The sequence below is a fragment of the Remersonia thermophila genome, chromosome 3 (genome assembly GCF_042764415.1).
Source record: "Remersonia thermophila strain ATCC 22073 chromosome 3, whole genome shotgun sequence".
NCBI classification, from domain to species: domain Eukaryota; kingdom Fungi; phylum Ascomycota; class Sordariomycetes; order Sordariales; family Chaetomiaceae; genus Remersonia; species Remersonia thermophila.
This window is the reverse complement of record NC_092219.1, coordinates 3,941,055-3,967,101: the sequence shown is the minus strand read 5'-3', so window position 1 is coordinate 3,967,101 and position 26,047 is coordinate 3,941,055. Positions and strand designations below refer to the sequence as shown.

The 26,047-nt window shown below is 58.9% G+C and overlaps 10 protein-coding genes across 10 annotated transcripts; 6 read left to right on the top strand and 4 right to left on the bottom strand.

Moving 5' to 3' along the window:
- Positions 1–2,156: 2,156 nt before the first annotated feature.
- Positions 2,157–4,048, top strand: VTJ83DRAFT_3958 (uncharacterized protein; the record flags this gene model as incomplete). The annotated part of the gene is made up of 3 exons (XM_071010393.1): positions 2,157–2,479; positions 2,534–2,684; positions 2,747–4,048. The coding sequence occupies 3 exons, from the start codon at positions 2,157–2,159 to the stop codon at positions 4,046–4,048; spliced, it is 1,776 nt and encodes a 591-aa protein (XP_070867836.1).
- A 514-nt stretch (positions 4,049–4,562) lies between these two features.
- Positions 4,563–5,698, top strand: VTJ83DRAFT_3957 (uncharacterized protein; the record flags this gene model as incomplete). The annotated part of the gene is made up of 2 exons (XM_071010392.1): positions 4,563–5,274; positions 5,352–5,698. 2 exons carry the CDS (start codon positions 4,563–4,565, stop codon positions 5,696–5,698), a joined length of 1,059 nt encoding a protein of 352 aa, XP_070867835.1.
- A 380-nt stretch (positions 5,699–6,078) lies between these two features.
- On the top strand, positions 6,079–7,149 carry VTJ83DRAFT_3956 (uncharacterized protein; the record flags this gene model as incomplete). Its single annotated transcript, XM_071010391.1, has 4 exons — positions 6,079–6,633; positions 6,715–6,791; positions 6,854–6,867; positions 6,926–7,149. The coding sequence occupies 4 exons, from the start codon at positions 6,079–6,081 to the stop codon at positions 7,147–7,149; spliced, it is 870 nt and encodes a 289-aa protein (XP_070867834.1).
- Positions 7,015–8,571, bottom strand: VTJ83DRAFT_3955 (uncharacterized protein; the record flags this gene model as incomplete). The annotated part of the gene is made up of 4 exons (XM_071010390.1): positions 7,015–7,581; positions 7,658–7,899; positions 7,958–8,437; positions 8,493–8,571. The coding sequence occupies 4 exons, from the start codon at positions 8,569–8,571 to the stop codon at positions 7,015–7,017; spliced, it is 1,368 nt and encodes a 455-aa protein (XP_070867833.1).
- A 3,242-nt stretch (positions 8,572–11,813) lies between these two features.
- On the top strand, positions 11,814–14,146 carry VTJ83DRAFT_3954 (uncharacterized protein; the record flags this gene model as incomplete). The annotated part of the gene is made up of 2 exons (XM_071010389.1): positions 11,814–13,479; positions 13,554–14,146. The coding sequence occupies 2 exons, from the start codon at positions 11,814–11,816 to the stop codon at positions 14,144–14,146; spliced, it is 2,259 nt and encodes a 752-aa protein (XP_070867832.1).
- Positions 14,147–15,564: 1,418 nt separating this feature from the next.
- Positions 15,565–17,753, bottom strand: VTJ83DRAFT_3953 (uncharacterized protein; the record flags this gene model as incomplete). Its single annotated transcript, XM_071010388.1, has 2 exons — positions 15,565–17,427; positions 17,496–17,753. The coding sequence occupies 2 exons, from the start codon at positions 17,751–17,753 to the stop codon at positions 15,565–15,567; spliced, it is 2,121 nt and encodes a 706-aa protein (XP_070867831.1).
- A 2,365-nt stretch (positions 17,754–20,118) lies between these two features.
- Positions 20,119–20,618, top strand: VTJ83DRAFT_3952 (uncharacterized protein; the record flags this gene model as incomplete). The annotated part of the gene is made up of 2 exons (XM_071010387.1): positions 20,119–20,194; positions 20,350–20,618. 2 exons carry the CDS (start codon positions 20,119–20,121, stop codon positions 20,616–20,618), a joined length of 345 nt encoding a protein of 114 aa, XP_070867830.1.
- A 280-nt stretch (positions 20,619–20,898) lies between these two features.
- On the bottom strand, positions 20,899–22,073 carry VTJ83DRAFT_3951 (uncharacterized protein; the record flags this gene model as incomplete). The annotated part of the gene is made up of 2 exons (XM_071010386.1): positions 20,899–21,833; positions 21,893–22,073. The coding sequence occupies 2 exons, from the start codon at positions 22,071–22,073 to the stop codon at positions 20,899–20,901; spliced, it is 1,116 nt and encodes a 371-aa protein (XP_070867829.1).
- Positions 22,074–22,582: 509 nt separating this feature from the next.
- Positions 22,583–23,206, top strand: VTJ83DRAFT_3950 (mitochondrial 54S ribosomal protein bL31m; the record flags this gene model as incomplete). The annotated part of the gene is made up of 1 exon (XM_071010385.1): positions 22,583–23,206. The coding sequence occupies one exon, from the start codon at positions 22,583–22,585 to the stop codon at positions 23,204–23,206; it is 624 nt and encodes a 207-aa protein (XP_070867828.1).
- Positions 23,207–23,661: 455 nt separating this feature from the next.
- VTJ83DRAFT_3949 (uncharacterized protein) lies at positions 23,662–25,662 on the bottom strand (the record flags this gene model as incomplete). Its single annotated transcript, XM_071010383.1, has 5 exons — positions 23,662–23,814; positions 23,879–24,481; positions 24,543–24,923; positions 25,013–25,254; positions 25,353–25,662. The coding sequence occupies 5 exons, from the start codon at positions 25,660–25,662 to the stop codon at positions 23,662–23,664; spliced, it is 1,689 nt and encodes a 562-aa protein (XP_070867827.1).
- Between the last annotated feature and the right edge of the window lie 385 nt (positions 25,663–26,047).

The window sequence follows — 26,047 nt, the reverse complement described above, 5'->3', positions numbered from 1 at the left end:
CCGCAGACAAGATGGACCCAGAACGTGGGCCATTTGAACTTGAGTTTCTACTGGTAGTTGTTTCTCCGCGAGATGCGGAGAGGGGTCTGTAAAGCGGTGCCCTGCGGCCTGAGCTTCGGGGGGAAGGGTGAGGCGAAGGAAGGAATGACGATGAGGATATGTTTCTCTGCAGGAGGCGTGGAGAATGCGGCACGGCCTCACAAAGCTTCAAAAATGAAACTATAGAGCCAGGGCAGACTAGATGAATTCATCACAGAAGCTCTGAGGACGGTGACGGCCCTTGGGCGCATGGCCTAGGTTGAAGAGGGAACACCACTCGTGGAGTTGCATACGAAGATTACGAATCTTTACCATCCAATTTCCGCTACTGCAATCAAAAGAAGCATCTTTCACAAGAAATCTGATTCCTTAGTAGGAATAATAGTGACAGACAACTGTTGCTCTGTAGTGTCCTTAGACGGGTCGTTTGTTTACTTCCGCCGTGGATTCAGGGGTAGCGTTACTTTGTCCAGGGGTAATTTGATATGGTCCGTGCGCATCCGTGCCTGGTCACTTACACGCACCGCCTGGGTACCTAGCGAAGAACCAGGCCAGGCAGATCGCCTGACAAGCAATCAAAGAGCAAAGGATCTTTTTTATAATTTTGTTCTGGAGTCAAGCTTGACTCTGTTTTGGAAGACGGAGAGAATTGCGCCCCAGCTGTTGTCAGACACATCTTCCTGTTGAGGGTGCGGCCCGAGCGAATCCCGAGCAAAAGCTTCTCGATAGTCGCAGGAACCCGCATTTTGCAAGGAATAATACACATGACCCTCGACACCATAAGAATGCTAAGTCAACACGACATTGTTTCTATCTACGACTATCTAATTAGTGCATAGCGTCTGCACAGCACGGCCCTTGTTTGCCTGGTGGACAAAAAGCGACGCTGGTTGTTGAAGCCGACTTTGTGATTATGAACGCGTTGCATTCCTGGCTCCATCAACTCCCTTGCAACTATCGCTGTGATATTCCAAGATGCCTCGTCCTGCTAGCCCATCTTTGCCCCTGACAGCTGATGCTGTTTACTTCGACTCCTTGGTTTCCGTGGTTTCCGTGGCATCCTTGGGCTCTTCAATGTCCTTAGACTCCTTGGAACCCTTCTTCTTGGACTCGTCAGGATGGGTGGGAGGAGCAGGGCCCACGACGGGTTTGGTATCCTTGGGAGCGTCCGACATGTCTGATTGGCTTAGCACTTTGCAGCCGGAACCTGAGGCAGAAGGAAGAGGCTCACTGGATGGGTGTTGAGAGCACTGTTGCTGAATGCTTGACTTTATTTTGCGAGTTGTTGGTGTGATTAAGCTGCCGTTCGTGCAAAGGTATTGGTAATGAAGAAGGTGACGAGTGCTTGGAAAGCCGTGAGTGGTAACCCAGGGGCCACCAGGCTTTTATACTTATCCTCAACGCACTCACCTCTGTGCATCACGGCATCTCTGTTGGAGTCGTTGGCGGGCGTGTCCTTCACGTCATCAGGCCCTCCAGGTTGGCAGACTGCAGTGCCTTACACGTACGTGCCAGAGTGCAAAGAAATAGTCAGATGAAGCCCCCTCCAATGGCTATGTCAACAGCCAACACGCACCCGTAATAATGGGATTTAGCACGTTCTTTGTCATGTAGGACCACCTGGGGTCCCAAATGAGTGGGTCAACGAGTTGTCCATGCCAGTTATTGGGAACAGCTCAGCAAAACGTTCTGATGGATTGGTTCTCTACAATGGAGGCCCCTGCCAAAGCATGAAGGAACTGGTAGTTACGCAGCATATACTTCTTTATGACGCAGACATGGTGTCCGGAAGTCGGAACAGGCCACGAGAAATGCTCTGGTCATGCGCAACATCATGCCATTGTCATGGTCGCTTCGATCGTGGCGCGTCAGTTCTAACCCTAACCCTTCACGCCACCCCCTGACCTCCGGGCCGCCCCGAGCCGGAATCTTCAGCAGCGCGCCGAGGAAACTTGATTTTTCTGGCAAGGGGGGGTGGAGGGTCCAAAGTCGGCCAAAGTCGGCGGTTCGTTGCTCCTTGCCTTCACCGACGACTCTCGGCTTCGGCGCCAGAATCACTTGTTGTCCTACTGCCATGTCAATCCACACCCCGCGATGATCCAGGCCGGCCGAGCGCGATGCTGAAATCAACTTTTTCGTCGCTCTTTGCGAAGCGACTCGGCGGCGCAGGGTGGACCTGCGCGCGCTGTCGCAACCGGCTCCCGAGACCGGACCATGCCGTCGCCGCCCCCTTCACCCGCCAGTATGGAAGCTTTCCTCGATCTTTCCCGCAGCCAAAAGCAAAGGCTAGGCCGAGGCGCCGTACGGCCATACTCCTGGCAACTGCCGGAGGAGGGGCCACGGCCATGCTCCTTTCGGTCGGGGACGACATCAAGGGGACTTACGAAGCGATGGAGCGGACAGGGCGCGTGGCGTCGACCCTGATTCTATGCATCAACGAGTGAGCGCACCTCTCCGGGCTAAGCGTTTCGAGGGGATGCTGAGACGGCAACAGCTACCGGACCACGCTGAACCAGCGGGACAAGCTCGACGACCCACAAGTGAGGGAAGAACTCCTGAAGGCTTGCCATAAGCGGTGCGCGGTTAGGACACTGAAGGTGCTCGAGAAGAATGGCGGCATCTTCATCAAGCTTGGACAGCATCTGGTACGTCCCCTGCCGATGTTTTCTGGAGAGATTTCCCCTTCTGACAAGATCAACCCCCCCAGAGCGCCATGAACTACCTCCTCCCCCCCGAGTGGACGACAACCTTCATACCGCTCCAAGACAAGTGCCCCGTGTCCTCGTTCGAATCGATCCAGGAGATGTTCAAGAAAGACACGGGGCAGGAGCTGTGGGATTATTTCTCCGAATTCTCGCCCGAGCCCATCGGCGCCGCGTCGCTCGCTCAGGTTCACCTGGCGACGGTCAAAGAGACGGGACAGAAGGTGGCGGTCAAGGTCCAGCACCCGAGCCTGGAGCAGTGGGCCAAGCTAGACATGTCGCTCACGAGCTTCACCTTTTCGACGCTGAAGCGCTTTTTCCCAGAGTACGACCTCGAGTGGCTGTCGTCCGAGATCGAGGTGTCGCTGCCCATCGAGCTGAATTTCCAGTGCGAGGCGGCCAATGCGCAGCGCACCAAGGAGTACTTTGCGCGCATTCCCGAGCTGCCTCTCGTGATCCCGGACGTCCTGTGGGCCAAGAAACGCATCATCGTCATGGCGTGCGAGACGGGCCGTCGCCTCGACGACCTTGCCTACCTCGACGCCAACGGCATCGACCGGGACGAGGTGTCGGCAACGCTGGCCCGCATCTTCAACGAGATGATCTTTGGCGACGGCGCCCCGCTTCACTGCGATCCCCACGGCGGCAACATCGCCATCCGCCCGAACCATGCGCGGCGCGGCGGTGCCAACTTCGACCTCGTCCTGTACGACCACGGGCTGTATCGCGACATCCCGCAGTCGCTGCGGCGGTCATACGCCAAAATGTGGCTCGCCATCATGGACGGCGACGTGGAGCGCATGAAGAAGTACGTGAACGAAGTGGCGGGAGTCGGCGAGGACAAGTTCCCGCTGTTCGCATCAGCCATCACGGGCCGCGACTTCAGCGTCGTCAGCTCCTCCATCACGACGCCTCGCGAGGATACCGAGCAGAAGCTCCTGAGCGACGCGCTGCAGGAGGGCCTGCTCGTCGACCTGGTCCAGATGCTCGGCCAGGTGCCGCGCATCATCCTGCTCATCCTGAAGACCAACGACCTCACCCGGAGCCTCGACGAGAGCCTCCAGACGCGCCAGGGGCCGGCCCGCCAGTTTATGATCCTCGCCCGCTATTGCATGCGGACGGTCTTTTATGAGCAGCTCGACGAGATCCGCCGTCGCGGGTCGATGCTGTGGCCGCCCAATGCTGTGTATGCGCTCAGGGCCTGGATTGGGTATCTGCGGGTGGGCATCAAGCTGGAATTGTTTGAGCTGTGGATCCGCATCCGGCGTCTGTTTGGCTTTCGCATAGAACTGGGCGGGTTGTCATAGAGAGATAGACACCTGAGCGTCTTTGGCGTTGAGCTCATGACCCAGGAATTCAACTTTTTCGCGAGAGATGCCCTCTTGGGGCTGCCGTTGGCACCCCTGCCTTGGTTCTGGGGGGCGGACCACCAAAAGCCGCCGCCAGGGGATGGCAGTGTTGATGCCTGCGGCTAGGCACTTCTTGGCGGCCAATGACGGCGATGCTAGCGCATCAACTCGTCAGCCTTGCGCGTCAACAGCAGCCGGGCACCGCCCCCCCCATTCGTCGACGCGCACCCCCTGTCCGCTGGAGGACTCAAGAATGACACGGGTCCATTTTCCACCTTGTGAACACGACGATTATTTCATTTCATGGCTTCTATGTCCGGACTCGCCAGGCCTGCGTCTTCATGCTTAAGCCTCCCGACTCCCGGCGTCCCCATCACCCCGCGTTGCTATCTCACCTCACCGCTGTTCACCCCCGGCCTCCTCACTTCAAAACAAACAACCCAAACCGAGCGGAGCCAACTGAACCTCAAAAATGTCCAACGTTTTTGCTCGCCTCCTTGCCGATCTCAAGGCTAAAGTCTCCGACTCCTCCCCCACCCCGGTCACCTTTGGTGCCGTCCCAAAGGCCCCCCCGAACAGGCCCATCCGTACAGCTTACCACTCCGTCGACGTGCCCATCCCGGAGGGATTCCTCGTCACCTCGCCTCCAGATGCCCGCCCCATCATCGTCAACCCCATCGACTTCCGCAAAACCGTTCTTCCCGAGTACCACGGCCGCTACGCCGTCGTGCTCGACCACGTGCTCTCCCCGTCCGAATGCGCCGAGCTGCTGCGCCTGGCGGAGGCGAGCGTGCCTCCTCCCCCGCCGCCGGACACCGCCGCGGCGAACGGCCCGGACGTGGCCATCGTGCCGCGGAACAGCGAGCACGATCCCTGGGGCCCGGCGCTTGTCAACATCGGCGGGGGTTACGAGGTGCTGGATCCTCAGTATCGACGGAGCGATAGGATTATTTGGGACCAGCGGGAGGTGGTGGCTCGGTTGTGGGCGAGGATGATGAGCGTGCCGGATGATGGGGAAGATGGGCCGGCCACAACGATGAAGAGGCGGCTGGCCGAGGTGGGGAGTCAGGAGACGAATGTGGTTCACAGAGTGAGGGGGGAGAGGCCGGCGGATAGATGGGTGTTTGACAGGGTAAATGAGAGAATGAGGTTCTTGAAGTATGGCAAGGGTGGCTTCTTTAAACGTGAGTTTTTTCTTTCCCCTTCTTTCTCGGGGCGCGATGGATTATTCGTGGACAGACAGAGAGCTGACTCCCAGCAGCCCACTGCGACGCGGTGTACGCCGACACGACGGATCCGAGCAAGACGCTGCACACCATCTTCACCATTCATCTGTACCTCAACGACTCCAAAGCGGAGGTCCCGGATGCACAGTTGGTTGGCGGCGCAACGACGTTCTTCTCGTTCGACGAGGCGCGCAAGATCGACATCCATCCCAAGGCCGGGCGCGTGCTCATCTTCCAGCATCGAAATATTCTGCACTCTGGTGACCCCGTGTTGAAGGGGATCAAGTACAGCGTTCGTACAGACATTTTGTACGAGTACAGAGACATGTTGGATAAAAGTAAACGTGAGAAGGAGGATGATGACGACGACGAGGATGAGTGACAACGATCGAGGAGTTGAGCGGAGGATGGATCAGTATATGATACCACGAGAAATCAAGACTCGAATGTTCCAGTTCACCTTCTTCGTCAGTGGGATATTTGAAGGGATCGCCAACTGACTATATGCGGAGTGTAATCACTCAATTCCTCTCCCCATCCTCGATGAACCAAGCTCAAGAAATGCCTGCTGGCCTTGGAGCGTTGCCAAGCCAAGCGGGGCGCCCCAGTGCCCATTCAGTCTCCAACATGAAGCTAAACACCACGTACATACATACATCTCCAACCTCTCCTCACCTCCCATTTCCAACCTTCACCATTCACTATTCGCCACCACCCTCCAGTATCACCCTAACGATAAAAAGAGGTGCAAAGAAAGAGAAGATGCCCCTCCCAGACTTCACCTCCTCTACTACCTTCCCCCCTTTCGCCGCGCTCCCCTTCAAATCAAGCAGCAAAGAAAGCAACGATGGCGGCGCTGATGACTACTACCTCCTGGCCCAAATCTCCCAAGACATGACCCTTACCAAGCCCACCCTCATCCTCACCGACTCCACCTCCGCCACCTTCGCGCTGGTCTTTGACTCCCGCCCCGGCGCCGGGCCCGAAACGCTCAACCTGCGGAGCATGGGCCTCAAGCCTGGCGCGACGCTTTGCCTGCGAGGCGCGAGGCGCGGATTGCCTCCTTCGAAAGAGGGGGAGGGGGAAAGCAGCGGGAAGCAAGGCCACGTGGTGGTCTCGCGGGTGGAGGAGGGAAGGGTGCGGGCCATCCCGGCGGGGTTGGACAAGGTCGTGGCTTTGGGGGGGTGGTTGAGCGGCAGGGATCTGCAGCGGGCAGAGGGGAGGGGGAAGAAGTGCGAGAGCTGTCACGAACAAAACGAAGAGGCGAAGGGGCTGAAGAAATGTACAGGGTGTGGGGAAGTCGAGTATTGCTCCAAGGTGGGTTTATGCTCTGGTAAACCCCTTGAAGATCGCTTCGGGGTTGTCGACGGTGACGATGATGGCTTACACCGGGGATAGGAATGCCAGATCAAGGCGTGGAACGATGGTCACAAGGCCGACTGCAAGGTCATCAAGGCGATCCGCTCCATCTGGCCGTGAGCCGCCAGCTGAAGACCAACGCCGGCGTAGACCGAGGGTCGACGATACCATCTTCAAGAGTCATAGAAACAGGTGAGCAGCATCGAGATGCCCTCTTAGGAAACTCCAGCCCCTAATACACCAACGCCAGGATACCTTGCTCCGAAAGAACCCAACCCACCCGACCTTCGTTCTTTGCACCCTTTTTTTCGCCCGAAAATACACCAATACACCTCCTTGTTATTCTTGTCCAGCGCTCATCCACACAAACGCACCCACCGCCGAGAGCACGATGAACGCGGTGGCAATGCTTGCGCCGGCCTTATCCCCCGCCGTAATGGGCTTCGGATCATGCCGGAAGGTGTCCGACTTTGAGCCCGCATTCGGATCTCCTTTGCTCGTCCCCCCCGTCTCGTTCGTGAGCGGCGGCGGCACATGCTCGACCAGCAGCGACGACACGGCCCCGAGAACGTTCATCTGCTGGCCCGCGCCCTTGCTCCCGTCGTACCTTCTCAGCGACCAGCGGAACCCGCAGGTCCGCCCGTCCTCCTCGCCCGTGCACGTGGCGATGGCCGCCTCGGCCGAGCTCCGCAGGACGGGCAGCACCTTGGGCGCGATGAAGGGCGCCACCTGCGTCGCCGTCGCCATCCACCGGTGCAGGTACCCCTTGAAGCTGAGCATGTCGGTCGTGCACGTCATGTGCTTCTCGCAGGGTACCTCGTAGGCCACGCCGCCCGGGAAGAAGTTTCGGATCGTGGCGTCGACGAGGCCGTCGACGCGGTCGCGCCACTTGGTGCTGCCGTTGGTCTGACAGCGCGGGGCGGAAAGGTTAGCGCATCCGTGTCCAAGCAGGGTCCGGGGGAGGGGCCGGGGGCCTGCATACATAGTTGTACATGTAGGCGGACCCGAGGAGGAATATGGCGCTGTTGTACGAGAATTGAGCGGTGTTGGTGTCGGTACAGTTGTGCTGCACATGCCCTCCGTCGTAGACGTTGTAGTTGTCGGCGATGTAACCAACGCCCTCCACCCAATCCCACGTCTTCTCGGCCCACTCGGCGTACGTCTTGTTGTTGGTGTAGCGGGCCAGGCGGGCACCGAGATTGAAGAAGCAGCCGTTGGCGATGGCTGGTGCTTGTCAGCAACCCCTATCTCCAGCCCCGAGGTACAGGAGGCCCTGGCTCACTGTTCTTGTAGTCATATCCGTTATTCGACCAGGGGATCTGCCATCTCAAGCCCCCGTTGCACGTTTCATCGTGACGGTCTGGGCTGGCCTGCGTGTTGAAGACGGCCTGAGCAAGAGCCAGCCACTGCGGCTCCTCCTCGGGCGGGTCCGGGAAGCCCAGCTCGGCGGCCAGCATGGCCGACATGCCCCAGAAGCCTTGATCGTCGTTGCCGAGCGAGGCCGACACGTTAGGCGGCATGTAGTCGCGGTTGGGGCCGACCTGGTGCAGCATGGCTTGAGTGATGACGGCGTTGTACGAGTCGTCGCCCGTATACTTCCAGTACTCGATCAACGTCCCCCACATGGCGCCGGCCTCCCACCAGTAGTAGTCCCCCGCGGGAGGAGGGCCCGGCAGGATGCCGGGCGTTTGTCCGGTCTCGTTGCCACGGTAGTATTGCATGAGGTCCCAGGCGACCGTTGCGGCTGTCGTTTTGATATCGGCTGCGCGCAGCGTCGTCAGCCAGGAAGAGCCGCGAGGGAGGATCATGGAACGCACCGGTTGTTTTGATGCTGTACGCGGCGTTCGCCACGGCAGCCCCTGCGAGGGCGCCGGCCCCGTATCGAAAAAGGCGCATGCTTGATCAAGCGGTGTGAAACGAGCGACTGAGGTGAGGAAAAACGAGCGTGTGCTCAACGAGCGTGGTTGAAGGGACCGGACCCCACGCTTTCGATGCGAGCACGGCAGATGAAGTAGCTGAGCGAACGAGGGGTATTTGCACAGGAACGGCGGATCCTGAAATTGGGATTGCTGACGCTGACAGTTTCCGTCCCCGCCTTATTATAGGAGGTAGGTCACATCTATATCGCATGGATGGAACATCCCTCTGCATGTTCCCCAGCGTCAAGGGATGTGCTTCTCACATGGGGGAGCCACCGGTCAACCTTTACGAGGACGACCACATGGAAATAGAGAACAAGATCTGGACTAGGGACCGCAAAGATTCGCTCCTTCAATACTGCGAGTTCCATGTCCATCGATCCATCGTCGACGCTGCGCGGATGAGCGGTCCGGCTCTTTGGTTACCTTGAACGAGGCGCAGCACAGGAGAGCGAGACCGAGCGGGTTGGACAAGGCAAGGGAGACTTTACCGTCGGCGTTTTCAGCAAGCAATACATCGTCCGTCTCACCCGCTTGTCGCAGAGTCATGGACCTTTTGACGCTTCTTCGTCTCCTCTGTTGTGCAAGGTTCAATCCCCATTCCTATCTTCAACGGCTCCAAGACCATGTCCTGGCTACCCACGTCCACGTACTATAGTTCGTTAATTGCACCGTAGCTCCCGGGCGGCCCGGGGCCCGCTCCGTGGTCGAGACCCATCCAAAGGCTGCGCAAAACGCCAAAGTGAGCGACCGCTGGCCTCCATTGGCAGACCATCGAGTGCCAAGCTGCCCCTCGCAGCACCAACGCCCGGCGTTACGTCACCCGACAGGCCCCCGGATGGTTCTTTGTTCTGTTGCCTAGAGCCCGGGAGCCATTGACGGAATCGGCGGGTCAAAGGATAGCCATCTGCAACCGATGGGAAACCACCTATTATTATATGGTGTCTTGCATGAGCCGAGGATGCCCGACATGCCCTGGACTGCAATTCTCATTGTGGCTGTGGGCTACCAACACCAAGCCAAGACGTCAAGCGTAACTGCCTGCTAAGCTCCAATGCTTCGAGTTGCAAACAGAGGATCAATCCGAGGTGCCCAGGCCCAGCGCATCCTCCATCTACAATCACTCTGCTTCTGCTGGGCTTCGGCGCGTCTATCTAAACATGACGCGAAGAGGATCGACCAGAAATGATACTTTGACGAAACGTTTTATCGTCTTGGCATTCATAACATACTGTGTATACCAGCGCTTCGTATAATATAGATGGGCACTGTCGTGGTTCCTGGAGGCGGTGGTTCATCTGGACTCCAGGCCCTGGCGCTTCCCCTTTGCCGTACCAACCCTAACCCCTGGGTACACACACATCTGATATGTGTTCAAACCATACGCAGTAATACACCCTTGGGGCCTCGTCGCATTCTCGCTGGCCTAATACCTTGTCTTTTGTCTTTTGTCTTGATTCCCTCTCTTTCTCTGTCTTTTTTGTCATCTGGTTTTTTTTTTTTTTTTTTTTTTACCGTTCTTCTCTTTTCTTCGCCCTTTCCCCCTCACCTTGCTTTCCTTGACATTTTCTTTTTTCTCTTCTTGTTCGTTTTCGTCTTTTCTCTTGTTTCTTTTGCCGGATCTTTTGTCCCCACGTGATGCGGCCAGGTTGCTGTGTCAGCATTGCGGTCGATTTATTGACGCGTGATGGGAGAATGTCCCGCCAGGATCCATGTCGTTTTTGTTCCTGCTTGACTCTTGGCGTGTTGTTTCACCAACGACGTCTCACGAAGCGTGGTGACGGTGACGTCGATCGTCCATCTTTTGTAGATGCCGTTTCCATGATCCCCATTGTCCCACTTCGAATCCTCTCACTATTGCATTCCGAAATCCTCTTGTCACCCACCCAATCCACCCTAAGGCCCTCTTTCGACACAAGAATGCGGCGCAGGCCCACCCACTAGATCTCTGCCGATCCCACGCTGTGGTCGAGCCACCTAACATTCGACATCACGACTGACACGCAACCAGCCACGGTCACTTCGACAGCGTGCGACGCTGACAGCACCCCGGTCGTGAACCACGTCCCTGGTCCCCAGCCGGTCCGTCGCAGGCTGGATTTGACAAGGCTGGTCCGTCCTGCATGCAGAACCTTGAAAGCTTGAAACATTGCTGCAGCAAAAGTCAGCCTCCTAATTTTGATTCCTATCTCCCATCCTCTTGGTCTCGCTGCTCGCGTCGATATCAAGCCGACTTCGGTCCTGTGCTTGGCCGCTCTTCCAGCACCCAACCATCGGAGCTGCACCACAGGTCGTGCCGCTTCGCTTATCGGGCAACGTTCAGGCAAGAGATACCAGCGTCTCCTTTTTCTGTTTGTTCTCTCCGGCTCTCCGATTGCACGTTATCGCACCACCAATCGTGGGTTGGGCTTGTTTTTCCCCCCCTTGCTGCTGCCCCATTCAACGGCCCGTTCCAAGCTTCCATGGTTCGCCAAATGGCGTGGGCTCTGCCGAAGCCCGGCGTCGTCTTCTTTTTCCGGCCTTCTCTGTTCCTGTCCATGCGGGATTCAAGCGAGCCCAGAACCTAGCCGTGCATTCCAGGCGACGCCGATCGAGCCGCCGTGTGCTTTCTTCTTCTCGCCAGGATGTCGTCGTATGTACGGGACCCAGCAACGGGCCAATTTATTGCAGCATTGGTATCCATCCCAGGGCGCGGCACGAGAGGTTGGATGTCCATTTCTGGCCCCTGCAAGCGCAGCAACATGACGCCGCCATCCATGGGTGGGTGGGCTCGTGAACAGTAGGCATGACCACCCAACTTTTTGCCCCGGCTGGCCCCACTTGCCGCCCACAGTGCCGCCCCCGCCCCGTCCACGAGTCTCAGCAGCCTCGGCCACCGGACGAGCACCTCCAACTGCCCTGAGCGGGAGCCCCCGACCCACTTTCACGGCGCAGAAGCATCGCTGATCTTATCCACTGACTGAAATGCTCAGTGTCCCGCAACCAGTGCGTTCAGTGGGCGTCGTGCCCACCCGCACACATCCCGTCTCCCGTCCCACCCACCACAACCACCACCACAACCCTCTGCACGCCGCTTCATCCCCGCCGCCCCTCAACACCACCCTGGAACTGCGATACGGATTCCCGCATCCTTGGCCAACGCGCCCTCCCTCGTCACCTCTGCGGCTTCCCACCTAGTTTTCCCACGCCCGTTGATCGCTGGGCTTGCCCACGCAATCCATGTCTCCCACCCCTCCGGAACCGCTTTCTTCTTCGGATGCCTCGCCCGATGAGTCAAGTGGTGATAATGCGCAATCTTTGGATCCGTCGATAGCCATACAAGAAGGCTCCGATCGCCGGGTTCCTCTTGCCACCGCTGCTGCCGCCGCTGCCGCCGCTGCCGCCGCTGCCGCCGCCGCCCCCGGCCTCGCCCGCGAAGCTGCTACCCTCCCGGCGTCTGACACGCCCGGCGCACCAAGCGTTACAACGCCTGCACACCCCATCCAGTTCCGCTCCTACACCATTGCTCCGTCGCCACCCATATCGGGCTCTGCGCACCGGCCCGAGGCGGCCTCGTCGTCCGCAGCCCTGGTTCTGGTGGACGATTCGAGCCTTCTCGCCCACTCTCCCGAACACCTCCCTCAGGCTCTCGAGCCGTCGGCATTGCATCCGCAGACAGACGTCCCGTCTTCCTCGCACTGCACAACCCCAGTCCGTCCGGGTCGCCGCTCAGGCCGGTCCCTCAGAAGCCAGCCCTCGGCCCAATCGCTCCGGCCCGTCTCGAGGACGCCGAGTCTCAGGGCCGGCGCCTACGGCGCTTTCGGATCCGCCTCGGCCGCCAGCTCTACCGTCGCAAGCCCCGTCATATCCGCTATGGGCGACCTCACACCTCTTCCTTCGCCGCTGATGGCGAACGGCTCGCCAGGGCCCTGGAAGCAGCTGCTTTCGCGAGCGTCGCATGATTCGGTCAGCTTCCCGCCGGTTCCCGAGTCCGTCGACGCCAACGACCCCTCGACCCCTTTGCCCAAGAGAGAGAGGAAGCCCTACGAGGGGCTCACGCAATGCCCCGCGCCTACCGACCATGCGGCCCGGCTTGCCCAGCCGCCGACGCAGCACACTAGGAATCGAAGCATCAGCGAGTACATTCCGGACCCCATGTTAATCCCGAAGCGCATGTCGACGGTTTCCGGCATACGCACAAAGCCCGAGCCGCGGGCCGCCATCGACGGACAGCACCTGCGCCGAGAACGCCATCTTTCCGAAGCAAGAGGCATCACGCCCATCGAGAAGCCTCCGACCCCGCCTCCGAGCGAGTCATCCCTCAGCACCACGGACCTGTCCCTGACCGCCGCGCCCGGGGGTCGCATAGGCAGGAAGCCGCCATCCAATGCCGTCTTCTTTGAAGCGTACGGCCGCCACGACCAGAAGCGGCGTCGCTGGCGGGCCGTGAGGGTGCTGGGCCAGGGCACTTTCAGCAAAGTGCACTTGGCCACGAGTCAGCTCAGCACGCCGTCTTCCGACGAGGACGACGACAGCCCAGGCGCTCGCCCTCCGAGCTCCGAGTCAGCACACGATCGCCGATCCCTCGTGGCCGTCAAGATCTGCGAGCACGGGCCCCGCGGTGGTGCATCCGAGGAGCGCATTGAGATGAGCCTGAAGCGGGAGCTCGAGATCATGCGTTCGGTGCGGCACCCCTCGATTGTGAACCTTAAGGCCTGGAGCATCGAGCAAACCCGCGCCATCCTCGTCCTCAGCTATTGCCCCGGCGGAGATCTGTTCGACGTGGCAACCCGCCACCGCCCCCTCCTCACCCCCGCTCTCATACGCCGCATGTTCTCGGAGCTTGTCGGCGCCGTCACGTATCTGCACGGCCAAAACATTGTCCACCGGGACATTAAGCTCGAGAGTAGGTCCCGAGCCGTGCTTGCTTGCTGCTGCTGCTTCTGCCCATTTGTCCCTCTAACCCCTCCCGTCCATCAGACGTCCTCGTCAACCTCCCGCCCTCGGAGCTCTCGTCCGACATCGATTGGACCGCCTACCCGCACTCGGTCACAACCCTCACCGATCTCGGCCTCTCACGGCGCGTTGCGCCGGACGAGAAGCTCGAGACGCGCTGCGGCTCCGACGACTACGCCGCCCCCGAGGTCATCATGGGTCAACCATACGACGGCCGCGCCACCGACGCCTGGTCCCTTGGCGTCCTGCTTTACGCGTTGCTCGAGTCCCGCCTCCCCTTCGACCCGCCTCCCTGCCCGGGCCCCCAAGGTCTGGATCACGCCATGCAGATGCGCATGCGCAGCCGGACGAGCCATCGCATTGCACGCGTCGAGTGGCGCTGGTACGAGTACGGAGCGGCGGAGGGGCAAGAAGGGGAGGGCGACCACGAGGCGGATCCGAAAAAGTTTGGCGAGAAGGGCTTGCTCGGTGCCATGGAGGCTGTGGAGGCCTTGCTCAAGCGCGCGAGAAGCAGGTGGCCGCTGGTCAGAGTGGCAGAGTTGGAATGGGTCCAGAAGGGGATAGCGGTTGCCGGGGGGATACGGTTCAGGGACGAGGAGGAGGGGGAAGAGGTGTGATCAGGGCCGGGCCAGGGGCGCATTTTCGGGGATGGGTGTGCCCGCAAGCTTTTTCTTCTTGCCGCCGCGCTCTCTTCTCGTCTTTTTTTTTTTCTTCTTCATTCTCCCCTCTTTGATCATACCGCGGACTGGCTGGCGCAGGCTTTGGGTCGTGGAGGTGGGTTGCGTTGTCTGCGAGCCGCCGCCTGTCTCATGTCTCTGCCAAGGAGACAGCAGCAAGCGCCAGTGCATGGACGAGGCTATTATAGCATCTACCTACGTATGGATATGATGCGATGGGTTGATGGGGTGGAAGGGCGACGAAATCGTCCTGTCGACCGATCATTTTTCATTGATTCACGGATAGAAAAGGCAGTCATGGGAAGGAGAGGACATGCCGATGGGTATGGTGGAGACGAATGGATCGATGTCGGAAGGAAGAGGGGTAACGTCTCTGTGAACTTATCATCCTTTATCTTTTACTTAGCATTGGCGTGTTACGGGAAACGGCGCGATCAAGAACGGGCTGTCGTTTTTTTTTTTTTTTCTTTTCCTCGCACGAGGTTTGTTTTGCAAGGAATGGCTGGGATCTTGGGGCGGTCGGTTTTGTTGGTTGGGCGGATGGATGATGGGAGGGGGAGGGAATGCATGTACAAAGACGATTGTTTTGCGCAGCTGGTTGATGTCTTTGTCTCGCCAACCTACTTCCGACGTGCTCCAGCACGTTACCTAGGTACAGAAAGAACCGATACAACAAGAGACCTTTTTTTTAACAAAAAAAAAACCAAAAAAAGAGGAAAAAAGAGAGCAGCGGACGTTAAAATACCAAGACGCCTGGAAACAAGGTAAGTATCGTTCATCCTTGCGGATGTGTGTTGTTTTACATGCCATTGGCTATGGTAACTCACAGCAAATGGTTGTTTACAGTGTGTGGTAATGAGCATATCTCTCGGGGATTGCCTTTTGTTAGTCGGAATGAAGTTCCACAGACGACGAGAAGCACAGCCGTGATCCAGTCGAGGAAACATCCGCCAATGGGCCAATTCCAAATGTTGCCGTTGAAATCCGAGGTCGGCTCATGAGAGGAGGATCGAGGGGTGAACAAGACTCATAAGATGGATGAGAGGCCGCACGCAAGCCTCATTCAACGATATCCACCGCATCAAGACAAAACTCATCACACATCACAGGCACACACGCAAAGGGAACCCGCAAGTTGTCCATCTAAACAGTGTATTTCATGTCTACGTCACAATCATGACCCGCATCCTCATCCGAGACTAAGTGTTACAGAGCAGCAAGGCTGGCAGTAGGCCGAGGCCCAGAAACTGATGTGCAGATGGGGCGACTAAAGAAAGAAAAAAAGCAAACCCGTCCAACTCCGATTTACCAAGACCGTTGTGTCCTCTTTTTCCCCCTTTTACCACGTCATGACTCGTTTAGTCGACCTCCTCCATGGCGCTGTCGCCGGTCTCGGCGGCGGCGGCGCCGGCATCAGCGGCCGGGGCGTCCGCGGCAGCCTCGGGCTCCTCGTCGAGGTTGAGGCCGAGCGAGACGAGCTTGTGGATGCGCTCAGCGAAGCTGGCGGGCTCCTCGATGGTGAAGCCAGAGACAAGCAGCGAGGTCTCAAAGAGCAGCTGGACAATCGACTTGACAGTCTTGTCGTTCTCGCCGTCAGCCTCGACCTTCTTCTTGAGCTCGCGGATGATGGGGCTCTTGGGCGAGATCTCGAAGGTCTTCTTGGAGGCCATGTAGCTGCTCATGGAGGTGTCACGGAGGGCCTGGGCCTTCATGATACGCTCCATGTTGGCAGACCAGCCGAACTGGCCGGTGCGGATGGCGCAGGGCGAGCCAACCAGCTTGTGGCTGACAACCACCTTCTCGACCTTGTCGCCGAGGACGTTCTTGAGGGCCTTGGCGAGACCCTCATACTCCTTCTCCTCAGCCTCGCGCTGCTTCTTCTCCTCCTCGGTCTCCTCCAGCTCGAAGTCCTTGGTGATATCAACGAGCTTCTTGTTCTCGAACTCCTTGAGCTGCGTCATGGCATACTCGTCAATGGGATCGACCAGGAAGAGCACCTCGAAGCCCTTCTCCTTGAGCGAGTCGAGGAACGGAGACTTGGCGACAGCCTTGATGGACTCGCCCGTGATGTAGTAGATGTTCTTCTGGTGCTCGGGCATGCGGGTGACGTAGTCGGTGAGAGAGGTCATCTCATCGCCCGACTTGGTCGAGTTGAAGCGCAGCAGCTTGGCAAGGGTGGCGCGGTTCTGCGAGTCCTCGTGGATGCCGAGCTTGATGTTCTTGGAAAAGGCGCTGTAGAACTTGTCGAACTGCTCCTTGTCCTCGGCGATCTCCTGGAAGAGCTCCAGGGACTTCTTGACGATGTTCTTCTTGATCACCTTCATGATCTTGTTCTGCTGGAGCGTCTCACGCGACAGGTTGAGCGGCAGGTCCTCCGAGTCGACCACGCCCTTGATGAAGCCAAGCCACTCGGGGACGAGGTCGGTGGCATCGTCGGTGATGAAGACGCGGCGGACGTAAAGCTTGATGTTGTTCTTGGTCTTCTTGGTCTCGAAGAGGTCGAACGGGGCGCGCTTAGGGACGAAGAGGATGGCGCGGAACTCGAGCTGACCCTCCACCGAGAAGTGCTTGACGGCGAGGTGGTCCTCCCAGTCGTTCGAGAGCGACTTGTAGAAGGAAGCGTACTCCTCCTGGGTGATGTCCTGCGGGTTGCGGGTCCAGATGGGCTTCTGCTTGTTGAGCTCCTCCTCCTCAATCTTGGTCTCCTTGATCTTCTTGGTCTTCTTCTTCTCCTCCTTCTTCTTCTCCTCCTCCTCATCCACCTCCTCGATCTTGGGCTTCTTGTCGTCACCCTCCTCCTTGACCTCCTCGACCTCGGCCTCCTCGTCAGGCACCTCCTTCTCGGTCTCCTTCTTGACGTGAAGGTAGATGGGGTATGAGATGAACTCGGAGTGCTTCTTGATCACCTCCTTGATGCGGCTCTCGTTGAGGTAATCCTGCTGCTCGTCCTTGAGGTGGAGGATGATCTTGGTACCGCGGCCAAGAGGCTCGCCCTCGGTATCGGGGGTGATGGAGAAGGTACCGCCGGCGCTCGACTCCCAAATGTACTGCTCGTCATCGTTGTTCTTGGAGACAACAGTGACCTTGTCGGCGACCAGGTAGGCCGAGTAGAAACCAACACCGAACTGGCCGATCATGGAGATGTCGGCGCCGGCCGTGAGGGCCTCCATGAACTGCTTGGTGCCGGAGCGGGCGATGGTGCCGAGGTTGTTGACAAGGTCCTGGCATCATGTTAGCCGGGGGCCATTTTGACACGGGTCGGCACTGAAGCGGGCAAAAGAAGACTTACAGCCTTGGTCATGCCGATACCGGTATCCCGGATGGTGAGCGTCTTGCTCTCCTTGTCGGGAATGATGTCGATGCGCAGGTCCTTGCCCGTGTCGAGCTTCTCAGGAGCCGACAGGGACTCATAGCGGATCTTGTCAAGGGCATCGGAGGCGTTGGAGACAAGCTCGCGCAGGAAGATCTCCTTGTTGGAGTAGACGGTGTTGATAATGAGCGAGAGAAGCTGAGAAATCTCAGCCTGGAACTCGAACGTCTCAGACATCTTGAGGGTATCTATGTGGCGGATGGGGTATCTGATGGTTGCGGTCAGTATGTGTCTGCCAGGCGGGAGTGGCGTGGAAGATCAGCTGGCGCGGGGCAGAATGCGGGGTGGGTTGTGGCGTCACAAGAGGGGCGGAATCGACAAAAGCAACCAGTCCACCACTTGAGCTGGTGATTGGCGATTTTGTCCGAGTCTGCGAAAACCCCTGATGGAGGCCGGTTGCCAGGAAATTGGGCACAGAGAACAATGAATGGGCGAGGCTGAGGAAGAGCGTCCAAGTCGGTTCGCTGCGGGGCAAGGCTTACCAAAAGGAAGACGGGTATGGGGGGTTGCCGATTGACTGCAGCTCGGAAGCCCTGGAGAGATTCTGAGAAAGGGAGGGAGTGGGTGGTTCGAGGATTGAGTTGGTTGAAAGATGGAGGAGAGAAGAAGGTTCAGGTTGAGGGAGGAGCCGTGGGAGCTAAAATGGCTTTCCAGGCTGCGCTCTTGCCAGTGCCCTGAGAGCTTCCACGGGTTTCTATCGCCCAAAATTCTACGGCGTTCTGCTGAATGGATTCTGCCCCGCCTCCACAGCAACCAACGAGGCGCTATAATTGGCCGGTTTGGCCAGGCTTTGCCAGGCAGAGACCCACCTGAGGCTGCGATCGCAGCTCCCCGCCAAAGAGCCAGAGGGGCGGATTATGCCAGAAGCTTCAGCGAAGCTTGGATTCCCTAGAACCCTAGGTAGATCAGGAATACTGTCCTCAGTAGCGTAGAGGTAGAGCCTTCTGCCAAGATTCAGATGCAGTTTGTCCCCGAGGAGGCAGAGGCCACAGACCAGCTTTCTGGAAGCGTCGAGGCGTCTGGACCATGGAGAACCTACTCAACACCCCGCCTGCGAGGCTGAAACGAGGCTGCCCCTTGCCAGGGTGCCCCGCAGTTGGCGGTGGCGACGGCGAAGACCGCTTTGCAGAGACTTTCTCGAAGGCAAAAACTTGGTCCCAAATGTTGGGAATGCATTGGTGTTGCATCTTGCAATAATAAAATGTGGCTGAGGCATGGAACCGAAGTTTAATTTGAAGAATCCTCCACTCAGGCCCTTAAGCGCCGTAGTTAAGGTAGTCTATGATGAGGGGCCTCAGGACTCAATCAGGCCGAGTGCGGTGTCGCCCTGCCTTGTGTTGTCGGGCTGCCATGAGATAGCGCGGGGCAGGCTGCGACCTTCCCCACCTCGGCCAGTCGTGGTCAACGCCTTACAAAAGATGAAGGATCAACATCGACGGCGCCCTAGGCTTGGGTATTAAATACCTGTTTGGAACTGAGGGCATATGATAATTCCTAGCTAGCCATTCGACTCTTTGAACTTTCACCGATAACCGATTGTTCATGCGGTAGTTTTTCAGTCCTGCTGTTGAAGCCGGACCTAGCAGAGTCATGCCCCACGCTGATCACCTCGTCTCTTTCGCGCGGATGCAGGCGGGAAGAACGAATGGTCTTTGCTTAGGTATTCCCAGAAGTCAACAGGGCTCTGGAATACTATCCCAGGGATCAGAGAACCAGGAGAGGCCTCGTCTGTGTAAATACGCGATGTCTCGGCGTCGACAGCTTCGAGACGGGACAATGCAAAGTGTGGAATCCGTCACTGCGAACGCATCCATGACGGGACTCGGATCTTCCAGGGCAGCTTTTACACTCCCCAGCACGGCTAGAGCCGTTTGCCTGCATCGATCTCGCTACTGTCCGTGGCATCTGGGGGTCATTGAAAAGATATCGTAGGAACTGAGCCCACGCATACCCCGGAATCTGGACGGGTGGCATGGACCAGTAGCTAATTGGAAACCAACTTGGAAGCTGTCTAGGCCCAGCCTGAACCATCTTCAATTGGAACGTCCCCTCAGACAAAGGGCATCTGGAGGACCAAGGTCGGCTCGCACTCCCAATTCCACAGCACGCTCACTTGAACAAGACCCATGGTTCCATGCGATTCCCACTCATCATTGTGCTCCTTTGCACACAGACCGCAACATCGAGTAGACAAAGGCCACGCAATCTTTGTTTCACAACTGCATTCTCAATGCCAATCAATTGCCAGGAGAGGACCACGTACCCGGGTTCCTTCCCTAAAAAAGGGGCAGCCCTGAATACATGTGCTCTCGTTCATTGGACGACTGGGTCAACAGAGTCAGGTAGCGCGGGAAGTTGATGTTCCTGATCCCCTCTTTCCGATTGCGTCACATTCCCCGGCCCCACACTTAAGAAGCTTCGCCCTCAGCTCTGCTCTCTCTCCCAAACCCCTCCCTCTTGCAACACACAGATCAACCACCTTCGCTACAAACCGATCAATTGACCTCGGCTTGCCGCCAAATACCTCAATACAATCGCCAAGATGACCATTCCCCAACTTGACGGTCTTCAGATCGAGGTGCTCCGCGAGGGTACCGGGTCCCGCGAGACCCAGCGGGGTGAGTTTGCTCTCGAAATTACCCCGCCCTTGCACGGCTACACTGCAGGCACCCCGCGAAGCCAGCTCTTCTATCTACGACTTCCCACCTACCTTTCCCACCGCACATGTCCTGGCCTTTGATGAACCTAGCTAACGGATTTCCTTCTCAAACAGGCGATAGCATCAACGTGCACTACACCGGCACGTTCCTCGACGGCACGAAGTTCGATTCGAGCTTGGACCGCGGCAATCCGCTCAAGTTCCAGGTTGGCGCCGGCCAGGTCATCAAGGGCTGGGATGAGGGCCTTCTTGGCATGAAGATCGGCGAGAAGCGCAAGCTGATCATCCAACCGCACCTTGGCTACGGCTCCCGCGGTGCCGGCGGCGTCATCCCGCCCAACTGCGTTCTCTTCTTCGAGACGGAGCTGGTGTCCATCAACTAAGCTGGTGGAAGCAACGGGGGGATTCGAAAGCGGGATGCGATTGGGTTGCCATGAGTGAGGTGAACGCGCTCCATCGGAGGACTTGAAGGACTCGGACTCGGGAGGGTTCATCGAAACCCCAATACACGACGTGATCGTTCACATCTCTGATGCACCCCAAGAGTACCACGTTTGTGAATTGTCCACGGATCTTTCTATATGCCTTGTAAACCGTCTCGCACAACGTCATTGCCGTAGGAATCCTGAGCGATACCAGCGCCGGTCTAGAGCTTTCGAACCTTCATTCCGTTTTAGGTGCAATACACTGGCCCAGTTGTCGGTACCGTCTATCCGCATACAGCAGCCCGAACTTGTCTGTTTCCTTATGTGCCCCCGTCCCCTCAATGATTTCGAGAACCTCCCCCAGCACAATCACATGGTCCCTCACCCTCACCAAGCCCCCACTCGGCCCGTCCTCGAGCAAACGACATCGCAAGACATACAGCACTCCGTCCCCTTCCAAGATGGGCGCGGCTGCTGCTGAGGGATCCCCTTCCGACTTGGAAGCCCCGCAACCATTCACAACCCGCACTGCGCCTTCCATAACCAACCTGTCAAACACACCTAGCTTTCTCCTGGGCCCCGCGCCAGCACCGTCCATGTTGCCAGCAACGTCCAGGTCCGGATCCGTATCTGGATCGGCGTTGCCCCCAGCAAACCAGTCCGCCAGGCTTGCCCCCGCCGCATCGTCTGCCAGCACATGCACGTTGAACCTCTTGCTCGTCGCCACGGCGTCGAGCGTGCGGCTTGGCACGGCGATGTTGAAGCTGACGAGCGGGGTCGGTGCGAGGGCGAGCGAGGTGAAGGAGGACATTGTCATTGCGCGGGGCGTCGGGTGGCTTGGAAGGGAGGGAGAAGCGGAGGAGGAGGAGGAGGAGGCGGCTGAGTGTTGAATTGCCGGTGCCGTGCTCTCGCCCGCGCCGGGGTGGGTGGCCGTGCAGACGACCACCGAATGGCTGAGCAGGCGCATGACGGTGCGGAGCTGTTCTGAGAGCGGGAGCGTCGTGGTGGGCTCGGTGGAGGAGTGGGGGTGGACGGAAGGGGGCTGAGGCGGGGTGAGGTGGAAGGTTCGCGGTCGGCGAGGGCGCTTTGGTTTTGACGGCTGCTGCTGCTGCTGCTGCTGGGGATCGCGCGAAGCTCGCGAAGTGGTGTGGAGGAGGCGACAGGAGTCGGAGACTGGTTGGAGGATTAGGGAAGGTAGTCATAATCGCAAGAGTGCTAGCGCCCAGACGTACGGTTCCCGTGGGAGAGTTCCCTGCGGAAGATTGGCCCCTGCGACAGCGTCGAGTTGATTACCGGGCGCCTCCCGGCGAGGACCGAGAGGGCGGCGGCATGGCGAAGGTGATGCCGGATGGCGAATGGACGGGGAAGGGCGCGTTTGGCGGCCAAACCCACCAGAGCGCGGGGGCTGCTCATCTCAAGTCCATAGATGCCAATGGCCTGCAAAAGAAAGCCGGCCAGCTGGTGAAAGCGGTAATCGGGGTGCTGAATCTAGCGTTCGGACAGGGGGGGATCGGCTTCCAGCGGTCGATAACTTTTGTTGCGACCCAGAACCGGTCCGGAAGCGACGGTGGGTGCAACCGGGACCGCGATAACCAACGATAAGAACCCTGAGCTTTGCGCAACACCACCGGGCGCCAGGGTTAGGCCCGCGGTCATTCTCTTCCAAAATTTCGACGATTCGATCTCGGCGACGAACGACAGCCCCTCGGCAAGACACTCCCAGCGTCTCAACCACGACGTCGCGACGGAGCGTGCGAAAGCCTCAGGCTCTCCAATTGCTCTTAGAATTTTTTCCCCGGCGGCTTTGACGACGACACCGGACCCCCCCCCCCCCCCCGGGTCCGTTCCGCCCACTTCCGAGTGGTGAACCCGAACGAGCTTATTGAAACGCCAACAACCTCCTACCCAAGACGCCGTACACCATGGGGAAACTCCCCTCGACGCTCCTCCGGCGGCCCTGCCTGACCGGCCGCCTCCCCACGACCTCGCCCGGTTTCACACACACGCCTCTCGCGCCGTCAATACCATCACCCGCCGCCACCAGCACAACACCGCTGCCCACATTAAGGCCAACACAAGTCCGCCACGCCACCTTCATCCCCCGCCACCGCCGTCCCTACCAGTTCACCCAGCTCGTCCAGCTCAGCGACGGCTCCACCTTTACGGTGCGTACCACGTCCCCGCAAGCCCTCTACCGCTCCGACAAGGACAGCCGCAACCACATCCTCTGGAACCCGAGCGAGGCGTCACTGCGCAACGTCGAGGTGGACGAGGCCGGAAAGCTGGCTGCCTTCCGCGAACGGTACGGTACCGCGTGGGACTTGGACGGCGGGGCTGGCGGAAAGGCGGCGGCTCCTGCCGGCGGCGACAAGGATGCGGCGGCCCAGAAGGGAGATGCCAAGGACGCCGCCGCCCCCGCGGAGGAAGAGCAGCACGACTCGCTGGTTGATCTTATCAGCGCGTTTGCGACGGTGGATAACAGCGTGAAGGGTGGCATCAGCGCGAAGGCCCAGGCGAAGCTGGACAAGAGCGGCAAGCGGAGATAAAAGGCCGGCACGTACGAGGGTGGGCGGGTGCGGTTGGAAGAAGCGGACGGATGAAACGAGGAGCCTTGATCGATCTCGGGAAAAGAGATGCCAATGTCAGGGGCACTTGTATTCTGTATCATAGAAAAGAAAAAAGAAACCCCGTTGTGCTTGGACGTCGCCTTCAGACCGGCAAGCCTGTCCCTCTCTAAGACAACAAAGAAGGGAGGCACGGAAAACGGGAGACAGTCATCGCCCGCCATCAGAAATGAGCGCGGTCTTGTAATAATACAATCGCGGAGGAGGAGGGGGACGAGGAGGAGGAGGAGGAGGAGGAGGAGCAGGAGGAGGGGGGGGAAACGATAAAGCCCTATAGAAATCTGGCCGTCCGAATATCGGCGCGAACCCTTCCCCTTTGACAGCCATCCTCCTAGCCCTTACAACCAATCACAAGACCCATCTCGGTTTGCAAACATCTAGTCCGAGTCCTCATGGATCGTGGCTCGGGCCCGGTCGACGGCCGTGTTGCCCGCCGGCTTGTTTGTCTGCACGACGGGCGGGCGGTAAAACACCGTCTCGTCATCCTCAGCGTCGAGCTGCATGAGGAATGTCTCCCACTTCTCGATCAACTGCGCGGAGACGGTGTGGTTAGCCTCTGCAAGAGCGGAAGCGGGATAGAGCGGGAATGCATACCTCCTTCTGCGCCTCCACGGCGCTCTCCAAGAATGTCTCGACGCCGGATTTGAAATCCTCCACCTTCTCCTTCTCAAACCGGTCCAGCTCGGCGCGCATCAAGCGACCCATGTCCTCAAACAACAGCCGGGTCTGATGCACCTTGCGCTCCGCGTCCATCACCTCGGCATTGACCTGGTTCAGCCGGTCCTGCTGGCTCCGGCCCTGGCGCAGCAGCTTGTCCTGGGCGGCTTTGCGCTTGGCGAGCTCCGACTCGGCTGCGTGCCAGCTATGGAAGGCCTTTTGGCGCTGCTGGAAGGCCTGCTTCACGCTGCCGATGAGCCGGATGTACTCGTCGATGATGATGCCGAAGGTGAGGATGTCTTGTTGGGCCTGGCGCTCGTACACATCGCGGATGGTGAGCTGAAGCTCGGAGAGTGCGTCGAGCGGGCCGGACAGCGTCGGGGACAGCTCCACGGTGGACAAGGCGTGAAGAGAGGCCGAGAAGTCGGCCGCAGCCTCAGCCATGGCCTTGCGCTGCGCCACCATGCTCTCCATGGCCTTGTACAGGGCCTTGAGCTGGTTCTCGAGCGCGTCGAGGTATACCCTGCGGTCATGGAACCACTGAAAAGGTCAGTACGAACGCCATCCGGGTGCAGCATAACACCGAAGGACAACAGCTCACATCATCGTGCTCAACAAACTTGTTCCCTCCGCCCACTCCGAACCCCAGCGATCCCAGCACACTCTTGCTCTCCCCCAGATTCGGCTCTTTCCTCTCTTTGTGCTTGACGTCGACATTGAACGCCTCGCTCTCAAGAAACAGCTTAAGGTCGGCATCCAGCTGCAGAGTCGGGTGGGCGGCAATCTTGTTGAGCATCTTCTCGAGGGCCGCGCGGCGCGACTCGACAAAGTTGCTCTCGAAGCGGCCCACCGCCTGCTTCTCGGGCGGCGGCGGCACCACCACACCCGGATTGTTGGCATGCAGCGTGTTATACAGCCACAGGAAGTCGCGGTAGCGCCGGCGGACTTCGAACTCGGGCTGCTTGTAGGCCTTGGACGTCGTCTGGTTGGCGCGTCATTGTCAGCGCCATGGCTCCATCTCGGGCATTCATTCCCAACCAAACCCCTGCAACAAGAGCGGGAAGTGCATACCTTGGTCCTCACCGAATACACAATGTGGCTGCTCGTCAAATCCCCCACCTTACACGGATCGCCGACCGTGATGTGAAAGCTCGGCCTGGCCGCCTGTTCCAGACTCACGCTCGGATGCGTCGTGGTCTGCACCGGGCTCGGCAGCGCCGGCTGGACAGGTGGCGGCGGCCTCGCCCTCCTCAACCCCCCAACGTCGGTATCGTCCTCATCATCAAGGATCCGATGCGGATCCGGCGGCCCCGCTATCTGTTTCCGACCCGGCGCAGGCGGCATGGTGGTTCGCAGAGGGAGGGAATGCGACGAGGGTTCCTTGAGCGGCGGCACGGGCGGCCCGTCTGACGCCGAAGCGGCATCGCTGCTGGCGGCGGGTGTGGGCGCGCCGAGCGGCCCAGCGGGTCGTCCTCGACGGCCTCGAGGCGGGTGGGCTGGGCGACGATGCGGCGCGGGGTGATGCGGGAGGGGCGCGCGGAGGATGACGACGATGGGGCGGCGGAGGCTCCAGCGGCAGAAGAACCGGCACCGGATGGGGCCGCCGCAGCAGCGGTGGTCGTAGAGAGAAGGGCGGTGGTGGCGTCATCGTCATCGGCGCCCTGCTGCGAGGAGCCGAGAGGGTTGGAGCTTGGGGCCGAGTCGGCCCACGGATCTTCCATTTTGAGAAGGGGCTTGAAAGGAGGAGTTGAGCACCGTGTGTCGGTTCAATGGTCCAGAGGCAGTGATTTGATGATTTTGCAGTCCCGCGCTGTGACTACTCGGCCTCGGCTCTTGGGAAGAAAGAGGGGATGTCGCAAGAATGGGAGGAGCAGTAAGGAGGTCCCGGTTGCTTGCTGCTGCGCCTGGCGTTACGTACCGCCAGCGTCGGCCGGTGCTGGCTCAGCTAAGCCGTTCTTGGCGCTTGTGGGGTTGAGCTCGACCACGAATCTCAGGAGCACAGGACCCCTCCAAAGGCGATCACCATCATTGCGTTCAGGGTTGGATTTACAGCAAAGATAGGTAAACTCCAAAAATTAAAGCAAGCGTACCTAATTACGGCTTGGA